The following is a 23,636-nucleotide window of genomic DNA, read 5'->3' as shown; positions in this document are numbered from 1 at the left end:
AAAAACTATAAAGGAGTCTTGGGGCCACATTAAGACAAAATATGAATAATTTTTAGAATAAAGTCGAAACTTTGAGATTAAAGTCGTAATTTTATTTCAAAAAGAAATTTGAAACCGTGAAATTTGGCAGCACGGTGGTTAGCACTGTTGCTGCACAGCAAGAAGGTCCTGAGTTTAATTCCACCATCCGGTCGGGGTCTTTCTGTGTGGAGTTTGCATGTTCTCCCCGTGTTTGCGTGGGTTCCCTCCGGGTACTCCGGCTTCCTCCCACCGTCCAAAGACATGCAGCTTGTGGGGATAGGTTACTTGATTAATCCAAATTGCCCATAGGTGTGAGTGAATGTGAGTGCGAATGGTTGTCTGGCTCTGTGTGTTAGCCCTGCGACAGGCTGGTGACCTGTCCTGGGTGTACCCTGCCTCTTGCTGGATAGTGTAGTGGTAAGACTACACACCTTCAGAGCGGCAATCACAAGTTCAATTCCCACCTGGTATCCAGTAAGGTAAGGGTCCTGGCTAGACCCCTCATGCTAAAAACAAAAAGCCCTGGAATGGCGTGGCTATGTCTGCAGCCTGTCCGCAGCTCGGACACAAGAGTTTCACTACATGTTGTGCTCTGTATAATTGTGTATGTGACAAATAAAGTTTGTTTGTTGCCCTATGACAGCTGGAATAGGCTCCAGCAACCCTGAAAAAGGATAAGTGGAAGCGAATGGATGGATAGAAATTTAAAACGTGTGAATAGTTGTTGTTTCAAGACTAACTGCCACAGCTGCTCTGACTTGGTGAAATCATTCTTCAGAGTCTGTTTTAGTGACAAGGACACATGAACACAGTGATAAACACAGATACGTTAAAAAGATAGTGCAGAGAGCTGCATCTGGTCAGAAGGAAAAACACAAACTTGGAAGAGTTGATTTGTATAAAATGTCTAGTCGTGTTTGGGTCGTGATCTTATAGAGATGATGGAGCCAAGTAAGTATTTGGAAGTTCCATAACTTTCCAAAACCGCATCCCAATTAATTGTTAAAAATAAATACATATATGGGTAGTCTATTTAAATAGGTCCCGGGTAGTAGTGTGGAAACTCCGGAGGATGACGACATCTAAGACTATATAAGCTGAAAGTGAAAGTAAAGATGCCAGAATGGATCAGCACCTCCCCAAGGCAAGGTAGGCTGCAGAGAGCATTCTGCATTCTAACTGTGTGTTCAGTGTGTGTCGCTGAAATGTCCGTCTTTAGCTTTTGTGCGAAATCGCTTTTGCATGTCTTAGTTGGACTGTGGTGACAGACGACAGAAATGTGCTTGAGCTGTGGTACAGAGGTGTTGTGAAGCCTGTCAAGTTATCTTGTGCACAGCGTGACGGACCAAAGTAATGTGGACTCAGACATACAATGTGTGCGCTGTGAGCAGAACAGGTTTTTAGTCAGCAGACCATGCCTGTGTTCAAGGTCAGCTGTTTCTCATGTATGTTAACCCGTGGTAACTATCTGTCGATACACACACACACGCACACACACACACACGGGAGCGCGAGGAGCAGGGGAGCAGGAGGGGAAGGGGTAAATCCCGTTGCCGTTCACCGTTAACGATCGAAAACACGTACAAAGGATATCGGTGGGTATCATAACTACCAGCATGATTATCGCTTCCCACGTGACGCACATACGTGGTGAACTTGGTCACCAGCATTCATGCTTCTGCTGCATGTTTCCCGTGTTCGAACAATCAGTTTGGGGTCAGGTCCAAGCGGTTAAATCATTAAAATCCTGGCACCTCAGCCACGTTTGTCCCGCGAGTTTCCCACATACTTTACATTCTAGTTGTTTCAGTGGTCTCCCTGGAGGAATTTGCTGACCGCTTTGAGTCCTCATGTCAAGGCAATGATTAACAATCACTGAGTGATACATTAAATACGAGCAGGGAAAAGTACTTTTCTCTTGTTGCCGAAACTTGGTCATCAGCCAAATTGGTGGCATTGGTGGGAAAACTGGGTGTGATGGAATTTGTCAAACACACGGTATCAACTCATTTTGAGCCAGAAAGAACATTTCTATCACAGTTTAGGTGCAGTCCCTTTGGCAATGAGAGTTGCGGCCGGGAGCTCATAGGAACAGTAATAAAAACATATTCTTAGTGACCAAACAGGATTGGGTTGATTACAGTGTAGCACATAGAACAGGTATAATAACACAGAACAAACAATTGCGTCATTATTTATAATAATATTTAGTTAAAAGCTGATTTTTTTCTCTTTGTGAATGGAAATTTTCTTTAGACAGATATCTCGCATGTCCAGGGTAACGTCCCCTCGACTTTCGTTATGGTGCGGTCTGTGTCACTCACAAACAGCACACTTACAGTTTTTCTTCCTGTTGCAGCCTTGTGGGAACTGACTACTGCTGTTTACAGAGTGCTCTGCTGTAATTAACGTGCTAAGCAGTAGCCGTTTCGTGGTGGGGGCGGCATCGGCAAAAAACAACAAAAAAACAACAACAAAATTGCTCGTACTCATGCTGGCCCGACATCAGCCAGCGCATATTGGGAATGGCAAAGGCACCGATCGGTTTTCTATCGCCCATTTGCTGAGAGTAAGGGCGCCTGCTGCTTGCGGCACAGGGAGGAATGGTAAATGGTAAATGGACTGATTCTTATATAGCGCTTTTTTACTCTCCCGGAGTACTCAACATGCCTCATTCACCCATTCACACGCACTCATACAAGCGCTTCTAAACTCAAGTGCAAAAACTACATTTACACACATTCATACTCCGATGAACGAATCGGAGGGCAACTTGGGGTTAGTATCTTCCCCAAGGATATTTGGCATGTAGACTAGGGAAGCCAAGGATCGAACCCCAACCTTCCGATCAGTAGCTGATCTGCTCTACCACCTGAGAGGGCGGGGTGGCGGGGGATTCACTGGCTGGCTGGAGCAGCATCTAATAACCAACTCGCAAAATAAAACAAAATAAAAGAGCGCGAGAGCCCTCGGTGCGCCTGCTGGCTGCTGAAGTCAAAGTAAACTTTATTGTCATCTCCGCTACATACAGTCCAGACGAGAGAGACGAGACGACGAGGCACCAGTTACAGCAGTGCAAGTAAACAAACAACAAATATGAGAGGAGTAAGAAAATAAATATACACTTTAGGACTCGGGATAAAGGGATCAATAACAATTTAAAAAATTTATAATTTACAGTTTTATGATTTAAAGTCTCACACACAACCCATCAAAAGGGGAGGAAGACCTGCTGCTTCCAAATAGAGCACATTTCATTCATAATGTTGTAAATCCAAGCCCATTATCTATTCATGATTTGAATCCTGGGTTGTGTGAAATCCCAGAAATAAACCCTAGACAAAGCGAGTCTGTGAACTAAGGACACAGAACAGAAACATACACAATTTTTTCTTACAAAAGGGGATTTTTAGATTTCAGTCATTGCTTCTGAAATGTTTGTAAATGCAGTAACCAAGTAAGAAATTTCAAAATAAATTCCAAGTAAATTTTATGTAGGTGTAAATGAGGATTCTTCAGCTGATCTTTGCTTGTTTAAGAACAAAAGTTTATGTGATGATCGAACCCCTCAAACCAAAGTTGGGACTGATCTTTGCCAGTTACTGATCTGATTTACACAACAGAACAAGGAAAAAAAATGTTTAAACTGAGACATTTCACTCATTTTATTTATATAGAAAAAAGAGCTCATTTGAAAATCGATAACAACAGCATGTCTCAAAATCGTCTGGACAGTGTCACGTTTACCACAGTATAACATCTGCTCCTCTTGTAACAACAGGCTGGGAACAGAGGAAGCAGATGCTGGAGATGAATGTTGTCTTGTAGGACACAAGAGTCCTGGAGGATTCCAGCTGCTCAGGAGTCCTGGGTCTGCTTTTATGCATGTTTGGTTTTATGACACTTCAAATGTTTTGAGGTATATATATCTTTCAGCATTTGTTTATGTATAAGGAACCCCATGAGCTTCCACAACAGTGGTTGCTAGTCTTCCGGGGGCCCAAGCCATGAAATACAATCAAATAAAATATATAAATAAAATAAAGTGGATGCCAAATATCCACATAATTTGGCTCTTACATCCACAGTGAGGTTTTACAATTTGGAAAATATGAGCATATAAATATTAATACCTCTGAGACAAAATACACAAATTTCTATTACAAATCACATTTCCCTCTTACAATATTTACAACAATTAAAAGCTGCCTAAATAGGCTTTTAAGTGATTTTTGAAATTATGAATAGAAGCCAATTCTCTAATTGCATTAAACACAACAGAGTTTTTCAAAAAGTTGCTTTTAACTCGAGGAATTACTAAATTGCAGTTTGTTAATAATCAGTATGATTATGTATTTCATCTGGATGCTGCAACTGAGCAGAAAAAAATGTGGTGTGTTTAACAGTATTGCTTTCTTTAAAAATAAAACTAAGCCATAGTATAATTTAGCTTGTACAGGAAGCCAGGAAAATTCATCATGCATTTTATTGATATTTGTATAGTATGAACACCTTAACACTCATCTGGCCGCCTTGTTCTCGACCAACTGAAGTCTGTTCAGATCTGTCTTATTAGCTGCTGACCAAATGATGGAACAGCTATGGAAAGATTTAGCTGTAGGCTGTTGAATAAGCGTAATCTACTTCCAATTAACATAGATTTGGATTTAGATACGTTTAAAATCATGTTGTTTTTACTTATACAGCCAAACACGTTCAGCAAATCTTGCTGTGATACGTCTATGGTGCCATTCAACCCCCACACCCCATCAGAGTGCATCTCTAGGTGATGTGTGGAGTGCAGAAACAACAAAAACAGCCTTTAGTCAAAACCCTGACAGTGAAGACATTTGTAGCACAAAAACACATCGATGCTAAGTAAAACAAACACATTAACATTTAGTGGCGTGTGGTGCTGTGGATCCCAATAATGAATGCCTTGATTTACTCTGTCGTTAATTTGTAAGCAGTGATTTACCAGCACAGAGACAGATGTTAGAGCTGTTCATGAACTAATTAACACTGATGAAGGGGGACATGGATCACTTTATTATACTGAGCACAGGGGTGGTCCTAGCCTTCAGTGAGAGACTGAGATTACCAAAAAGCACCACTGAACAACACAGGAAGTCATTCCTGTGGCCATCTCCCTGTACAGCTCCTCCATCTAACACACTGTAAACACTGCAATAGTTACATCCTCTTTTCTACTCTGTAATGTCATGTAGAATCATGTAGAGACAATTAACTCACTGACGTTGTCTGCAGCTATATCTCCTTTTGCAGAGACATGATTATCCCTTCAAAGGTTGTGCATTTTTTCCCTAATAACAAACCATGGTCTTCCAAAGCTCTTATGAGGCTAATTCATGAAAGGAAAAAAGCTTTTATTGAAGGGAATATCTTGAAAGTTAGAGAAATTAGGAAGGAGATCAGATCACAAATTAAAAAAGCCAAAATAAAATACAAGGATAAGGTAGAGGCGGAGATGGGTAGCAATAACTTAAGGGTTGCCTGGGCAGGCATGAAACACTTGACTGGTCACTGTTACAGTGACTGTAATAAGATAAGTCTCCCTGGTTTTAGTTCAGACTCTCAGTTAGCCAATGAGCTGAATAGATTTTATTTGAGATTTAATGCTAATTATAATTCAAAGAATACACTTGATTTCTTAATAGAGAGCACCAGAGCCCCCCCAGCTTTGTTCTTTGATGAAAGAAGGGTGGGAAATCTTGGGAAATGAATAAGATTAATAAAAGTCCAGGTCCTGATAATATATGTGGCCAGGTGCTTAGAACATCCGCTGAGCAATTATGCAATATTTTTTATTACATCTTTCTTTTATCTCTTCAGCAACAGAAGGTTCCAGAGGTATGGAAAAAATCAATTATTTCTCCAGTTGCTAAGACCACAAAACCTACATCACTAAATGATTTTAGGCCTGTCGCTTTAACATCCTTAGTGATGAAGTCTTTTGAAAAACTTGTCAGGAAGGAGATCCTGCAGCAAGTAGAGAAGCTTATAGACCCACTACAATTTGCATACAGGCCTCGTAGAGGTGTTGATGATGCAGTGGTCACTCTGTTGACCTTCCTTTATCGCCATCTTGATGACGCCAAAGCTCATGCTCGGCTCTTATTTATTGATTTTTCTTCAGCTTTTAATACTATCCAGCCACATCTTTTAGTCGATAAGCTTCTTAACCAGTTTAAACTTGATTTTAATCTCGTTGGTTGGATTTTAGACTTTTTAACTGACAGATCTCAGTGTGTGAGAGTAAAGGGTTGTTTTTCCAAACAGCTGAACTCTTCTACTGGCTCACCACAAGGTTGTTGTCTCTCTCCTCTACTGTATATTTTGTACACTAATGACTGTCGCAGTACACAGGCCAACAGGCATTTCATTAAATATGCAGATGACACAGTCATTGTAAGCCTCCTTCATGGTGAAGAGGATTCCCATGGGCCTGTTGTGGATGAGTTTGTTTCATGGTGTGATCAGTCCTTCTTAATGATTAACACCTTGAAAACCAAGGACATGGTTATTGACTTCAGGAAGACATCCCCCCATCCTGCGCTAACAGTGGTAAATGGTGCAGCCATTGAACTGGTGGACAGTTATAAGTATTTGGGGGTTGTTCTTGATAAGGCTCTGTCCTTTGAGTCACATCTTGCTGCTACAGTGAAAAAGGTTCAACAAAGACTGTACTTTTTAAGGAGGTTGAGAGGTTTTAATGTTTCATCTGAAGTGATGACTCTTTTTTTATAAAAGTTTTATTGAATCTGTTTTAACTTTCTGTATCATTGCTTGGTACGGTAATATGTCCCTGAATAATAAGACCAGACTTAGCAACCTGGTTAAAGTGGCTGGTCAGATTTCAGGGAGGTCTCAGGTCCAGCTTGTGGACTTTTATAACATGCAGGTGCTGAGGAAGGCAACCTCTGTCCTGTTGTGTTCAAATCATCCTCTCTTTAATGATTTTCAACTGCTTCCATCAGGTTGTCGTTATAAAGTGCCTGCAGTGAAGACAAAGAGACATAGACTGTCTTTTGTACCTAGTGCTATTATCATAGTTAATAACACTAAACCATAAGTGCTGTTGCCATTGCACATTGCACTTTTTTGATGAAAAATCTAGGTTGTTTTCTCAGGCTTATATTATATTATATTATTTTAGTGTGTGTATGTGATGTGTTGGTTGTCTGTTTGTTTGTTTGTACGGACATACTGCAAATCAATTTCCCGTTAGGGACAATAAAGTTACCATTGACCATATTCTCGTCAATTTTCTTGATATTTATTTATAATCACCTCTGTTAATCCTTCATATTTATAATTGAGTGATCTGCATATATTAGCGCTATTTCTTAAATGTGTAAAATCTGTAACATGGTGTATTGTTTGGAGTTTAGTCTGTTACTGTTATTATTTTTAGAATTTCTTCTTGGAGCAACTGTAACCCACATCATTTCCTTAGGGATTAATAAAGTATTCTGATTCTGATTCTGATTGTTTCAGGATACATGACCTGCCATTATCCAATGACACATCTGCTTACCTGTAACTTTTGCTTGTTTCTCCTCCTTTTCTTTTCTCTTTTTTCTAAACTGAGCACCTGATGGCTTTGAACGTTTCTTGTCCATCTTTCATTGGTTTTAATTTTGCACTCCAGTATGAACACCCATCCCTCATCCTGAGGATCACCACAACATAACCTAATAGACCTACACCTAGTTCACAGATTCACTTTGTCTTTATTTCTGGGATTTTGCACAACCCAGGATTCAAATCATGAATAGATAATGGGCTTGGAATTACAACATTATAAATGAAGTGGGCTCTGTTTGGAAGCAGCAGGTCTCCCTCCCCTTTCGACGGGTTGTGTGTGAGACTTTTAATCATCAAATTTTTTTTAATATATTTTAATTAGAATTTAATTAATAATTAATATTTTATTAATAATAATTTTATTTAATTATAAATTTTAAATTGTTATTGATCCCTTTACCCCTAGTCCTAAAGTGTATATTTATTTTCTTACTCTTCTGATATTTGTTTGTTTACTTGCACTGCTGTAACTGGAGCCTCGTCGTCTCGTCTCTGTATACTGGACTGTATGTAGCGGAGATGACAATAAAGTTTACTTTGACTTCAGCAGCAAGCAGGTGCACCGAGGGGTGCCGATACCTGTGATGCCACCCTGGGCAACCGCCCATGTCGCCCATATCAAAAAGCGCTACTGATTGAGCAAACTACAAGTAACCACCAGTATGTTTCACATATCTGCTTTTTTTATGTGTATAAAAACAAAGATAAACTATCATTAGAAAGTGTTGTGAAAGCAAGACTCCTGCCGGAGTGCGTCGGCCGCTTGGCAAAGTACTTAGAAGCCAGTCCTGTCATGTGACATAAAACAATGATAATAATAATGTACAGTCATGGCCAAAAGTTTTGAGAACGACACAAATATTAGTTTTCATAAAGTTTGCTGCTAAACTGCTTTTAGATCTTTGTCTCCGTTGTTTCTGTGATGTACTGAAATATAATAACAAGCACTTCATACGTTTCAAAGGCTTTTATCGACAATTACATGACATTTATGCAAAGAGTCAGTATTTGCATTGTTGGCCCTTTTTTTCAGGACCTCTGCAATTCGACTGGGCATGCTCTCAATCAACTTCTGGGCCAAATCCTGACTGACAGCAACCCATTCCTTCATAATCACTTCTTGGAGTTTGTCAGAATTAGTGGGGTTTTTGTTTGTCCACCCGCCTCTTGAAGATTGACCACAAGTTCTCAATGGAATGAAGATATGGGGAGTTTCCAGGCCATGGAGCCAGAATTTCAACGTTTTGTTCCCCGAGCCACTTAGTTATCACTTTCGCCTTATGGAACAGTGCTCCATTGTGCTGGAAAATGCATTGTTCTTCACCAAACTGTTGTTGGTTTGTTGGAAGAAGTTGCTGTTGGAGGGTGTTTTGGTACCATTCTTTATTCATGGCTGTGTTTTTGGGCAAAATTGTGAGTGAGCCCACTCCCTTGGATGAGAAGCAACCCCACACATGAATGGTCTCAGGATGCTTCACTGTTGGCATGACACAGGACTGATGGTAGTGCTCACCTTTTCTTCTCCGGACGAGCCTTTTTCCAGATGCCCCAAACAATCAGAAAGAGGCTTCATCGGAGAATATCACTTTGCCCCAGTCCTCAGTCCATTCACCATACTTTCTGCAGAAGATCAATCAGCCAGTTTACTGATAGCGATGCTGTCCCTGACCTGTATGATTTATTGATGAATTAAAGTCTCGGATGTAGATAACAAGGACAACTATGCTGGAAAGATTCATTTTGTGTGTTTCATTAGCATAAAAATCTTGGATATGAGGTTTGGAAAACCTTTCAGGCAGGTGCGTGGGACTGAGTATAGTCCAAAAGGCTGAGAGTTTAACGCTGTCGCGTGTGTCAGTTGCTTGCTTACAAAGTGGTGTGTGTCTGCCCTAACCCCACAAAAACCAATCAAACAAATTGAAAACCCAGAATAATAAATAATAGAAAGCTTAAAAACAGGCATAAGTCCCATTTTCACTCTAAAGCTATCTTATTTAAAGGAGGACTTGCATGTTTTATGTGGATTTCTACTCTGTTTTGTATCCAAAATGCATCATATGAGAAACTTGACAGTATTCAATCTAATCATCACTGAAAAAGGTTTGTGAGAGTTCTGGATTTTTTTTAAGCTCCTTTAGTATGATCTTTGTAAACCTATAAAACAAAGGCCAGAATCATCTTTTAATGTTTGTTAATGGCCTTGTTGACGAAAATTTTTTACTTAATTTACTTAAGGCTTTGGCTGGTTTCTTTGGCTCTGAATTCAAATTTAAAACCAGCAAGAATTCTGAGCTCAAAAGCTCAAACGAGATCATGACACCACAAGGTTCAATCTTTTAATGACATTTTCTCATCATTTTTATGCAGACGACACTTAGTTACACGTCTTTTAAGCCTTGCCGGCTGGATTGGCTGTCTATCCTTGTCCACTGTTGCCATGTTTTAAACTCCAACAAGGCCGTGATTGTTGATCTTCCTGAATTACATACTAAAATCAATTTAGCACTTGCTTCTGCTTAGTCTACTGTTTGAAATCTTTAATAATATTTGAGTCCTCTTAGGCTCTGACTTGCATTTAAATTCTAAATGTCTTTCATATAAGGAAGGAGTGTAGACTTATTGGATAGTCTGTCCTCGGTCACTGTTCATCGCAAATGACTTTTGATTATCCTTTCAGCAGAAAAGGGCCTTTCATAAGATGCACTGCTGACAGGCGATGCCACAGTTAGAGAGCTTGAACTGTTCGAACAACATGATCTGAAAAACTCCCACACTGTAGGTCAGTGGTAGGAACCATCACTCTTTGCAAGTCTGAGACTTGTCTACTCTGAGGTATTTCAGATGTCAAGTTAGGAATAAGAGTAGAAGTAAGGAGGCAATCTTTAAGTTTTGTTGCTTCCTGAATGGACTGTTTAGAGATGGCATGATACCACTTTTTAATGTCCGAAACGGATATCATAAATTTGGATATCTGCCGATACCGATATAAATCCAATATAGCCTATTTTATAATCAATAAAATGTTGTTGTTTTTTTAATATCTTGCGGCACTTTGTATAAGTTCATACTGAAGTTTAAAAAAAACAAAACAAAACTAAAGCTATTCTGTTATACCTGTATGCAAAAAATACACTGCACCCAAAATATTTCATAGTTCTGCAAAACTGATCACTCTCATAAAGTTAAACCTGCACCATCCTCCCTATTCTGGTATAGGGAGCCACCCCCCACCCTCCACCTCATAATGCTTAATTGACGTAATCAACTTTAATTTAACGCACGTGTAAAAAAAAAAAAAAAAAAAAAAAAAAAGCACAGAAATCAATAATTTTTCTACAATAATTAAATAGATTCAACATCTTTCTTCAACAGAATTGACTGCACAGACGGTATCTTCCCAAAGGAAAAATTACTTTAGCTTACTAGGTCATAAATTTGACTTAATATTTACTATATACAATAATGGACTTTTATACATTTCACATCAGATGAAAACTTTGGTTGTAAGATTCAGATAATTATTTATTAAAAGCTAGACATTTTAAATGAGAATAAGAAAGAAAAGTATGTCTTTGTGCCCCCTTTTCCCTGTTAATGCCCTATCGGCCCCCCTGGCATAACTTTGCTAGACCCGCCCCTGCACAGTTACCAGTCGTCAGCTATGTAGAAAAGGATCCTGGTGTAGAAAGTAATATTAAATAAATTCTTTTTTTTTCTTCTCTCTTTTTCTTTCTCTTTCACTTCTCTTTTCCTCTTTTTTCTCCTCTAGTCGCAGAGCACAAAGGAAAAAAATCTGCACTGTTGGGCTGTCTTAAATTTGTCTTGTCCATACTTTACCGATTATAGATTAAAGTGGAGGAAAAAACAACAAAAATGACTGTGAACATTACATATAGCGCCACATATTTGATTGCTGCATTCACTGTGTAATACCTCAACAATAATTCACAAAAATATAGCATCTACATAATGTGCTGATGAATAAGATAATGTATCCAGTAGCTTGTTCTTCACACACTTTTTTCACTCACTATGTTTATGCACAACTCTGTATTTAAATCATTAGTTATTATTAATTTCTGGCTTTTCCTGTTAAAATGATGTTTTTCCTTCCCACCTTCCCTCAAAGCATTTGCTCATAGAGGGTCATCAGATTGTCAGGATTTTTCTCTGATTTCTCTGTATAATTGTAGGGTCTTTACCTTACAATATAAATCACCCTGAGGGAACTGTTGTTGCAATTTGGCACTATATAAATAAAACTGAACTGAATTTTCACAAAACAATGTAGTTAGGATCTTTAACGTGGTGGTAACTTTTTATATGATCACCAATAAATCATCTATAACTCCAGTCTACTTTTTATATCGTTTTATTTCATCTTGCCACGCTCTGTCTATTTTATTTACAAAAAGCGACATTTCATTATTTTATCTAACAGATAAAGTAAGTAAATAAGTCAAAGGAGTTTGCAAAGAAAGGCGTCTGGACTTCTTTAAGTTGCTTGAAGACGTTTCACCTCTCATCCGAGAAGCTTCTTCAGTTGAAGAAGCTTCTCGGATGACCTGGATGACTGAGAACCTTCACAGACATAAGTAAATAAGTATATTAAATTAAATATTAAATTTATTAAATAAATTCTAACAACAGCTTATCAAGCTTAAATGTGCTGCTGTTGTTCAGCCGCTGGTTTCCTCTTTCTGGTGCAAAGTGGGCCAAAAACAAACAAGAGAAATGGACTCGCAACAGAAAAGCCGATCAGCTGATCATTGATCATGTCACGGCTGGGGCAGCAGTCATGTGGTGTATTGAGAAAAAGGATCCAAAGTGCAGATACTGGCTGGGGTGCGAGTGAGTGTTTATTTACAGAAGTGACAAAGTGGCAAAAACAGGAAGAGCAGAGCAGGGAGTAAACAAACCTAAACTGGGGAAAACTAAAGAACTAACCTGAAACCAAAGACACACGGGAGAAGGAGCAAAGTGCACGGAGAGTGTTGGCAGAGAGACGTGGAATGAATACCAGTTAACACAGAGGAAAGACACAGGTAGGGATGATAAAACACTAAACACCAAAACCAACCCTAAAAACACATACAAAATCAAAATTAACACAAAACACAAGGTGATACAAAAGGAAACACAAAACACTGGGTCAAAATGACCCAGGACCATGACAGATCAGTTTCATGGTTGAAGTAGCAACAGGAGAGGGAGGGAGAGAGAACAGGCAGTCGCTCCATATATCGGTTGTTAAGCTTAATGTGGGAATGCTTTGCAAACATTCAGAGATGAACTTACACACTTGCTTTACTTCTCTGGGATAGCTTTCTCAGAGATGAAATGCCGGTTTGGAAGCACGTAGCGATGCTCCAGATGCTTTCAGTGTGAACTCCAGACCGCCGACAGGTCTCGCACGCCACAGCCGCTCTATCACATGAGGCATCCTGCTCCGACGTGCTAAGGTCATGAGCTGGGTTACGCCATGTCGCAAGTTTTGTGAGGTGCTTTTGTGATATTTAATGGATCAGATTACATTTTTTATTTCTCTCTGATATCCGATCCAGTAATTTAGGTCAGTATCGGACCGATATGTAATATCGGATCGGTCCATCTCTAGTCAGGATGAGATGCCACTGTTTTCACTTCTGCACAATATCTGTCGGCAGATCATCAAAACAATGATAATTGCACTAATGAACTGTTGAATCCTTAGGTGATTCAGCCTTAGACAGATCAACAGTTTTGGACTGAAGCATATCTGATTACATATTAGATCCGCCCAACACTTTTCAAAAGAGTGCAAAGCATGCAACAGACTCCAGGTCCATTTGAACCAGTATTGCCCTACAGCTCTCTGAGCATTGCTATCTGATGAGATATCTCTCAGCACACACCAAATAGCAGCCAACCTATCTGTGATATATGTCCAGAAGACCAATGTGGCACTGCAGTTCACTCGGTCCCCCATTAAACATTTGTAAAGAGAAGAAATTTGGATTTGAAATTTGAATCCGACAGACTTTGGACTGAATCTACTAAGAAAGGGCACTACAGTGAACACAGAAAGCATACTTCCTCACTTCCTTTATCCTTGCTTATACACCAGAATGTGACTCACTCATCACAGATGCTTCAGCCTACTCAGCAGCAGCATCCAGTTTGTCTGTGTCTTGACACCCCCAGGAAACTCATGTATGGCACCATTGTAGAAGTCTATGCTCAGATTTACTGACCTTTAAACTGACTGATTCTTTATATGACTGAGTGAAAACTATATTTTCTGAAGCAGTCAAGACTAAAATTTCTGAGATTGTCTTAATATTTATATATTGTGTTTGTTCGTCTATATTTTCTGTAAATTTTAGCCTGTGTGTACAGATATACTTCAACTATAAGTTAATAACATATAATGAAAAACTTAAAAACACATATTACCAAAAGGTGCTTCTTCAGTAGTCATGGTAAGCAGTGGGACTGATGAGGACGCTGAGTGAATATTAAGTAGGTCAGACTTTTAGAAGTACCCTCATGTCTCTTTGAAAACAAAGAGGTCACTTATCAGTTTGTGTAGTTAGTTTTAAATCATGGGCCTGCTGGAAAATTGCAAAAGAAATGTGGAATGTGCTTTGAGGACACTGCATACTCACAGCCTACTGTCCAATTGTGTGGGGAGTTCACTGATCCACTTCTGGAGTTGGAGATAATGTCTCTCATGTTTATTTCCTGCTTCGCCTCTGTAGTCTCAGATATTTTTGCACATGCGGCTAGATTTTCCTGAGCGTGTATTATATTTATGTGTTATTGTAATTAGTCTGTGGCACTAACTGCAGTTTTAAGATTCTGAGCTCTGACATTAAAAACAGAACTCATTGTCTTTTAACTGGGATTTCTTCCAATTGTAATATCCTCCTGAAAACTGAGGAAAAAGAATCCTCCCACATCAAATCCTCCTTTAACTTTTTGTGATTTCCTCCATTTTCAGAGCAGAAAGAAGCTACCCAAACACCAAAGATATCAACTGAAAGCCCAGGATGTCCTCTGTTTATTACATCAGGATTTAGTAGGCTAGCACAGATAAGTCAAAAGATGTAGACCAAAAACAATCACCCATTACAGAGGACATAAATGAATTGGCTGGTTTTCAGGAGGCTATCCCACAAATCAAATCAAAATAACTTTGAAGGCATCAAAGAAGAAAACACAAAAAAGTCTTTATTCTGGTAATATTCATTCTGTGTGAACGCCGCTCATGCAGCTGTGCTGAATTTGTCTAAATGCGCATACAAAAAAAATTGCATGAACTTCAACAGTGCTGGAAAAAATCCTTTTTGCTAAATTAAATCTGATAAGCACAAGTTTGTTCATTGCATTTTCAAAGCGACATTGCTCAATACTCATTACACATAATTCAAAATATTATTATCATTTTTACATGACACAGCATTTTCTTTTCCAACTTTTATTGAACTTCTGACATTTTAATATGGGGACCACTGGGAATAATCTCAGGGAAGTGTGTCTCCTCCCCTCTCTCGTCTTGGCTGTATCGTCTCTTTGGCTCAGGATTTTACGCCTGTTTCTTCTTCTACCGCTTGCCTCGGTTCAACTTGGACTCCTTCTTTTCCCTCTCACCTCTTCCTGTTACATCATCCATACTCACATCTGTTCAGCCTTCCTGATCCCTCGTCTTTGGATTAATTCAGATTGAACATGTGTTTTATGTCTTGTATGATTAAATGATTATATGATTTAGTTTTGGATGTTAACCACAGGTTTCAGCCTATACTACAGCACAATACAATGTGAAATGATACACATGAACTGATTGTTTCTCTCCCCTTCTTGTAGATAAATGTAAATGCTATTTTTCATGATTTGTGGAGCTGACTACACTTACCTTTAAGCCATTCTCAGAGTGTGACAGTGAGCTCACTGCGCTAAAACAAGAAATGCCTGCAGTGCATAGCTATCCCAGTGTATACTTAAAAGATGTTCTTGCAGAGAACTCAGAGTCACTTGCTGTTCACAAAAAGAGAGAGCAGTTTGGAGAAAAGCTGTGGTGATAACATCATGGGACATATTTAGAGATCATATTCAGTGTTATTGTAGCTACTTGGTCAAAGTGCTAAACTTTAGCTTCTTTTAATAAACAATATTTATCATGTGCAAGACCAGCAGAGATCTGCCCTGCGATGGGATGGTGGGAGAGGGAGAAGGTCTCAGATATTGTTGACCTGCCTGTTGATTGTGTCATCTGAGCTTTTGTCTATTAACTGCTGACATTTTAGTTTCATGAAATCAGCATCCTCAAAGACAACTGGTTTTTATAATGGCCTTCGTATGGCACATCAAATCCTACTTCTTCTCTCAACGACTTTCTAAATGGAAGTCGTTACAACACTGATCTAACCCTAAAGCCTTAACATGTCATCAAGATGTTTAAAATGTGAACATGTGTGCATTTGCAAACCACTGGCCAGGGAAACAAGTTTTATGGGTTTTGTTTTATTATTATTTATTATTTATTATTATTTAAATCTTTTTAAATCTTCTGTGTGTCTATGTGTCCATAATATACCTTTCTCCTGCTTTTTTTTTAAATTTCACTGTAGTTTGCAAAGACCACAGAGGGCATCATGACGTCACACGGCTGTTATCTCTGCCTGTTGCTTTTAAGTGTGAGTGTTCTCTTTGCAGTTTTACTCAAATTGCTTTTATATAAGTGCTGTAAAATGTGCTCTTGGTGATCCGCACATAATAGTTTCAAGAGGAGCTCGAATGTTTTAGATGTAATGTTTTGTTGATTACTGTAACTTCTGATTTTATTAAAAAACTATGATACCTAATTTACTTATTTTTAATTTTTTGTTAGACTGTCCTTCTTAAATTTGGGTCTGCATTAGTGTAGTTTATATAGTATTATACATGTTATGTTCATCATATGGTGGTAATTCTGTCCGTCTAATTAAACAACCTTTTGTCTACCAGGTAATCCTGATCGAGCCATCAGACGCAAACTGTATGGAGCACTTTGAAAAAGGAGGATTGGTAAGAAAAAAAAAGTTCTTTTCCCTAATTATTTAATTTCTTAATAGGCTGATCTCTAATGCTGGGTGACAAGGGTGCTAAGATAAAAGGTAATATGAGGATGATATAAATCAGATTTGGGTGTTGGGATCAGGCTTTTGACAACCTGCAGCCCTCTGACAGCCTCTAACCCCAGCAGATTTGTGTTCTAGAAGCCAGCATATTTGACTCTCTTTGGACATGTTGCTGTTTTAGTTGTGATGATCACTCACTAATAATAAACAAATATATAACTAATGATGTCTTTTGCTTCTTTACCATCTCTCTGTACTTGGAAGACAAAAGCATTAAGTACGCTCCCAGAGAATATTCCTGTCAAAATAATGAACAAGTCCGAGGTAACTTTGTGAAACATTGTTTAAAAACTAGAAAATGTATTTAAATTTATGTTGCAGTGACTTATATTTGGTTAATGGTAAATGTGCCCTTGTTTCATTGCAGGACATCGTTGTATGTAGTTTAATGAAAGACGAAGACTGTAACAACAAAAAAGAAGAAACCTGTTTTCTACGGGAGTGTTTTAAGGTAGAGAATGACATGGCAAGGAAAAAAAATCTCATCTTCTTCAAGTTCTGTTTGTTGTTTTCTACTCCTGGTCAGGTAAAACAAGGATTATATCTGATAAACATGTTGTTTGTCCTGCAGGACTATAAACCGCCATGTAACGAGAAGGCTAAGGACATCAATGTCTCTTTCTACCACTTCATGTGCTTGACAGATATAGCCAAGCGTCTACGAGGTATCACCTCATTTTGATACTTTCAGCTGTGGTTAGTTTAAAGACTTGCTGCCTGAATGTCTTTGTGAGAAGCAACACTGTGACACCGACTGTTGTAACGAGCTTAGAGGTTTTAGAAATTCAGACAAAGTAAAGGAGCAGGTCTTTTTCAAACTGTAAAACATTCTGATGATGTTCTCAAATGTGGATCTCCTACAATAAACCTAAAATTAACTTCTGGTTCTTACTGCTAATGTTTTTCTTCTTTTCACCAAAGATAAACCGCCTGAAGTCTGTGAAGTGTACAGTAAGTACACACACACACACACACACACACCATGAACAGAGACATTCCAAACAGCCAGAATTTGTGTGTGGGTGTGTGTGATGTGTATCCATGCTGCCATTGTGTCTGTCAGTGTGGATGTGTGTACAGGTACTGAAACCTACATCCACATTTTCTCTTGTTTTCTTTTGTTTCGGTGTGCTGATTTTAAAATTCACAACTTTGCTTGTATTTTTCTTTCTTTTTTTTGTTTAGAAAAATTATGTGGGGAAGATTCTGCCACCACAGGTAGGAAACACATTTTATTTATGGTTTTGTCATAGTTTTACTTTTCTCATTGTTTTTAATGGAAAGCACTTTGGTCAAAGTTGATTTTAAAGTGCTCTATAAATAAAGTTGGATTGGATTGAATATTAATGCTGAAAGAGTGCATGTTTGTGTTTTGCTTCTAGCTGATGTTAAATTTTATAAATCACGCTGACTGCTGCACTACTGCTGTTCTCCATCTTAAAATATACTCCAGCTCTTTTTGTGTAATTACTTTTGCATCTTATTTATTTCCCCACTTTCTTGAATCAGGCTTTCACTAAACATTTTTTTGCATTCTCTCTGAACAGACTGCTGTTCTTAGTGCAGCTTTTCAAGTAAATATCACTTTAAAGGTACAGGATAGAAGATTTAGAACCGATATACAGAGAGACGTTTTCTCAAAGGAGCCAGGACAATTTACTTTACAAAAACAAAAAAACGCCCAAATGACCCTCATATGGCCATAAACATTATATTTGACCAAGATTAGTCATTAAAAGCAGAAAAACTAAAACACATCTAAAAGAGGACGTACAGTGCTACTGACTGTTAGGTTGAAATTGCTAAATGTTGTTATTGTGTTACATAAATTTGTAAGTCTTAGTTCAAACTATATGACCAAAGACATTCCTTTGTTTCTGACTCCCTCCACAGCCTGTTGAATGGTGGGGGAGGCTGTAGTGTTTTATTATAGGCACATCCTATGTGAAGGTTCTGTTTTCTTGTTTAGTAAACTTCCTGCCTGTATGACCCTTTTGGTGAGCAGGAGGTCACACAAACGCACCCCCAAACACACACACACACACACACACACACACACACACACACACACACACACACACACACACACACACACACACACACACACGCTCACACACACACACACACACATGCTCGCTCACACACACAGTGTTTTAACCTTTTGTGACCACAGGGGGCTTTACAATGGGTGTTTGTGTAAACTGTGTGTAACAGAATAAAAGGCTGCTGTGGGGTGATGGTTCTTCGAAGTGGTCTGAGACCGAGGGCAGAAGGGCTGCTCTGAGATCCTTCCCTTGCTAGCATGTGAAAAACCGGTTGAACTGTTCGTCTTGCTTCCTTGCTTCGTTAACGGGAATAAGTTTCAAAACCAGCTGGGCCCGTGGAAGCGCAGACCCAACACTGACATTTTACATTTTATTGCAAAAGATGAATATTTCACCTTTTTTTCAGTGCTTGACAGCTGCTGTTGTCTTTGCCCAAAAATTAGATTAAAAGCAGTCAGACTCCATCCAAGGACACACTTGAAGGTATATTCAAGAAAAATGTTTAAAGAAACCTCCAAGGGGTTTTTTTTCGTAGAAAAATTCTGACTTTAAAGAAGCTTTGAGTTTCACACATGGACAAAATACATATTTGATCATATTTACTAAGTATTATCTGTTCAGATTAACATTTCAATGACAATTCAAGTTTTGTAAGTAAGCTTTACTTTGTTTTGCGTATGAGAACACCAAACTGTTGTAAAATAGCTAAATAAACATTTTGTAACAGAAAGTTCTAGTTTTTTAAGGATCTGGTCTCTTCGAGTGGACAACAGTCATTTGTAAAACAGTGTCATGTTTTAAATGTACTGGTCAGTGTGCAGCCCTTCACAGAAGCGTCCTCTCTGTGATCCCTACAGACGAGTATAGAGGCAAATCCCAGGAGATCAGCAGTTTCTGTAGTACTTACACCAGCCTTTTAAATTACCCTTCTATTCAAACTAAATATAAGTAGTGATATTGAATTTTAAATAATTAATTTGGAAACAGTCTGGAATTTTCCCAAAAATGTAATTTTTATGACCGCTAACATAATTAAGACATGAAAAAAATTGCTACAAACTCTTGTGTTTACTCAATCCACCACCATCAACAGCACCGACCATCGAAGCAACACCATCAACAGCACCGACCATCGAAGCAACCCCATCAACACCACTGCCAACAACACCGAACATCGAAGCAACACCATCAACACCACTGCCAACAACACCGAACATCGAAGCAACACCATCAACACCACTGCCAACAACACCGAACATCGAAGCAACACCATCAACACCACTGCCAACAACACCGAACATCGAAGCAACACCATCAACACCACTGCCAACAACACCGAACATCGAAGCAACACCATCAACACCACTGCCAACAGCACCGACCATCGAAGCAACACCATCAACAGCACCAGCCATCGAAGCAACACCGACCATTGAAGCAACAACAAAAAACCCAAGCACAGCATCAACAACAAAAACAACATCGTCAACAACAAGTACAACCGCAGCATCATCCCTGGTGAATTCACAGCAGAAGAGTTGTAAGTTACATTAATAGAACTTTATTTGATATGTCATGGAAAATATATTGTAATAGGTTATTTATTTGAACTAAAATTAAGTTTAACGATGATTCTGAAAAACTTTCCACATGGACGAGTAGAGGGTCTAATCTGATAGGCCAGCCACCTTTGGAGTAAGCTTATTACCACTGCTTGTATTCAGTGTCTCTATCTTTGCGTCACAATCCAAAGCTCATGACTGTAGGTGAGGGTAGGGACTTAGATTCGCTTTTGTGTTCAAGTCCCGGTCCAGGTTCTGGGTGCAAACTACACAGTGTTCGTTAAGGCTATTTTCTTTTTATCAGGCCATGAAAAATAGTCAGTAATCACTGTTGGCCTCTGAGGTTTTATTATAACTATTCATCTGCAGCATGTTTTAAAGCTCCATTTTTGAACGCTCAATATTTTTTGAAACCTTAACGACAGCCCATCAGCTGCCAGTTTGCCAGACGGCAAATATTTGAACGTGTCATAAAAGAATCACTCTGAGGCTAATAATCATTTGAATAGGTATGAAACTGAGGATCAGGAACTTTGCATTATATATTAGCAGTATATTAATGACTAACCTCGTATTGTTGATAGATTATATCAGGTATTCTCCTGACTGAAGTTTGGTCCGTTTTTCTGTTGCGTTCGGGGACTGAAATTTTGTTTTGTTTTTTTCACTTTTATTGTGGGGGAAAAATTGTTCATCCTCCAGCATTACTGTGGTAATGTGTTTATATTATGCTATCTATAGGCTTGCTGGCATATAATGGTGGCTGGCTACAAAGCTAACTTCTGTAACCCTACAAACTTTGCTGCTGTTTATTTTACTGTCTTTGTGTATGTCTGAAGTGATAGCAGAGCTGTACATTTTAATTTTTCAGAAATCCCTCAGTAAGAACATGGTATATCATCTATAGATGGAAACTAGCAGGCTAACTCCCTGCTAACTTCTAACTCTGCTAAACGTCATAAATCCTGTTTTTAATGGATGCCTGGATGTTAAACTTTATTGTTACATCTAGTAGAGCAGCCACACTGATCACTTTATTGAAGATAAAATAAGTTAGACAGATTTAACTCATTTTTAACCCCACAGTATTTGTTTGAGTTTGGGAGCTGAAGAGAGGTTTGGACCTGGAAACATCTAATGATGTGAGATGTTATAGGCGGAAATGATAATTAGTCTCTGGAGTGTTGGCCAGTGAGCACAGCGCCCACTAGAGAACTTCAAGCCACCCTCATGAAGTCTGTTCCTGATTCTGTGGTCAGAGACATTCACACCAGTGACCTGCTGGAGGTCATTTTGTAGCTCTGGCAGTGCTCATCTTGTTCTTCCTGGCACAAAGAAGCAGATACCTGCCCTGCTGATGATTAAGGATCTTCTCTGTCCCTGTCCAGCTCTTCTAGAGTAACAACCTATCTCCTGGATTCTCCTCCATGCTCTTGAGATTGTGCTGGGACACAGCAAACCTGCTGACAATAACACGTATCCTGGATGAGATGGACTGCCTGTGCAACCTCTGTATCCGTATCGCCTCATGCTACCAGCAGCCAAATGCAAAACTAGTGAACAAACAGTAAGAAAAGATGAGAATGGAAAAGTGTCCCCCACATGTAAAACCATTATCTCTCATTGCTGCCCTTGTAGTGCACCTGTCATCAATTTCATTAACACTAAAGCAGATGAAACTGATCAACATCCCCCCTCTGGTACTTACAACTGAGCAGATCAGTGACCTACAAGTTTAACTAACTTGATGCTGTACTCTGATTTAAAAACTGTTCCTTGCAGTTGTACTCATAGTCTTTCCTTTCTCCCATAGGTTCAGAGAAAGGAATATGTAAGTTTTTTGAATATACTTTGGATACTGAAATTAAGAGTTACTTTAATTTGCAGTTGTACTTCTATGGTTTTAGTTAATTTTTATTGTTTATTAATATTTTAGTGTTTATTTGGGTTGATACAATTATATATGTTAACAAGATTGCATTGTCATTATATTTAACATTCTATAACAAGCTATGTACTGAAAGAAACAAACCACAATACTCTTGACACACATTTAGTTTGCAGATTTTCTTATACAGTCTTTCCTTTTTTCATAGCTTCAGAAAAAGAAACGGGTAAGCTTGTGTTATTTGTTTATTTATTTATGCTTTGCATCAGTAAAATGTATATTGACAAGTTTGTTGTAGTACCGACATTCCAAAAGAGCCCAAGTCCTCATTTTCTTTTTCAGGTTCCAAAAACTGATAAAACAAATACAGAATTTAACATAATTGTTTTAAAACAACCATATAGCATGTACGATATTTATTAAATGTGTGAATCTTACAGATTGGCCACACTATAGAAAACAAGACAAAAATTTATAGTTCATGCACTTTAAAAACTTTATTCATGCATAAATATGTGTTATCAAGGGAGTGTTACTTTGAAAATTAATACATGTTCAACCTCTTCTTAAACAGGAAGTGACATCCAAACGATTTCAATAGGAGTTCTTATCACGACGAACATCATTGTCCCCATAGCTGTTTATCTGTACATGCGTTACCAGATTCAACAGGTGAGTGGGAGCTCAGATGTGAATGTTGCTTAATGCAGGGATGTAAGGATGTTCAACTACACATTTAATTTAATTTAATACAATAAAGCAGGACAGCAAATGCTGATAAAAATAAATAAATGTGTAAAATTCCAGATAAAAGAGGATAATTCCATAAATTTACCAACATTTCCTGTTTAAAAAAACCAAAACCAAAAACCCCACTGAAAAACAAAATGATTGAAGACTCTGGTTAGAGTCTTTGCCAGACTGATTCTGGGCCCTGGGCCGTGTGTGTGATACATGTGGCTTAAAGAATACAAGGGTGTAGCAGCATGTACCCAGACATATATGGGCTCACATTGTGGTCATAAATATTTTGTACTTTTAAATCACAATGTGTAGTTGTGGACTGAGTACTTTGTAAACCAAAATATCTGAAAATTTTTATGTTTGTGATAGATGAGAATTTATGAGTTTGTAAAAAATATTTACACAAGTTACAAATATTTTTGTTGAGGTCTGGCTACAGATACAAAGCAAAAAAAAACTATGTGTAAAATTCTGCTCTCAAGGCTGTGCGTGACTTTCAACTTGCAGTTATGAAGTTTGACCCGGTTCCTTTCAGCTAATTGGTCAATGTCATGTCACAAATTTAACAATCCAATCAGATAACAGATGGGTGGGCTTTACTTAGCCT

At 38.5% G+C, this 23,636-nt stretch overlaps 1 protein-coding gene across 6 annotated transcripts; it reads left to right on the top strand.

The window, feature by feature from the left end:
- The first annotated feature begins 1,077 nt into the window (after nucleotides 1–1,077).
- On the top strand, nucleotides 1,078–23,031 carry LOC120439938 (integumentary mucin A.1-like). Of its 6 annotated transcripts, XR_005612858.1 has the most exons (13): nucleotides 1,085–1,170; nucleotides 16,242–16,307; nucleotides 16,618–16,677; nucleotides 16,995–17,054; nucleotides 17,158–17,241; nucleotides 17,362–17,455; nucleotides 17,712–17,741; nucleotides 17,976–18,008; nucleotides 19,929–20,375; nucleotides 21,786–21,964; nucleotides 22,211–22,228; nucleotides 22,494–22,511; nucleotides 22,860–22,957. XR_005612858.1 is itself a non-coding variant. In XM_039611346.1 (12 exons), exons 2-12 carry the CDS (start codon nucleotides 16,266–16,268, stop codon nucleotides 22,988–22,990), a joined length of 1,017 nt encoding a protein of 338 aa, XP_039467280.1. In that variant the 5' UTR covers nucleotides 1,085–1,170; nucleotides 16,242–16,265; the 3' UTR covers nucleotides 22,991–23,005. The 6 variants fall into 6 exon arrangements, 5 of the variants coding, with proteins under 5 accessions (XP_039467284.1, XP_039467280.1, XP_039467283.1 ...); XM_039611346.1 differs by lacking the exon at nucleotides 21,786–21,964 and having other exon boundaries at nucleotides 22,860–23,005; XM_039611347.1 differs by lacking the exons at nucleotides 1,085–1,170; nucleotides 21,786–21,964 and adding an exon at nucleotides 3,863–3,940 and having other exon boundaries at nucleotides 22,860–23,005.
- The last annotated feature ends 605 nt before the right edge of the window (nucleotides 23,032–23,636 follow it).

This window comes from Oreochromis aureus, linkage group 4, assembly GCF_013358895.1.
Source record: "Oreochromis aureus strain Israel breed Guangdong linkage group 4, ZZ_aureus, whole genome shotgun sequence".
NCBI classification, from domain to species: domain Eukaryota; kingdom Metazoa; phylum Chordata; class Actinopteri; order Cichliformes; family Cichlidae; genus Oreochromis; species Oreochromis aureus.
This window is presented reverse-complemented; position numbering and strand designations above follow the sequence as displayed.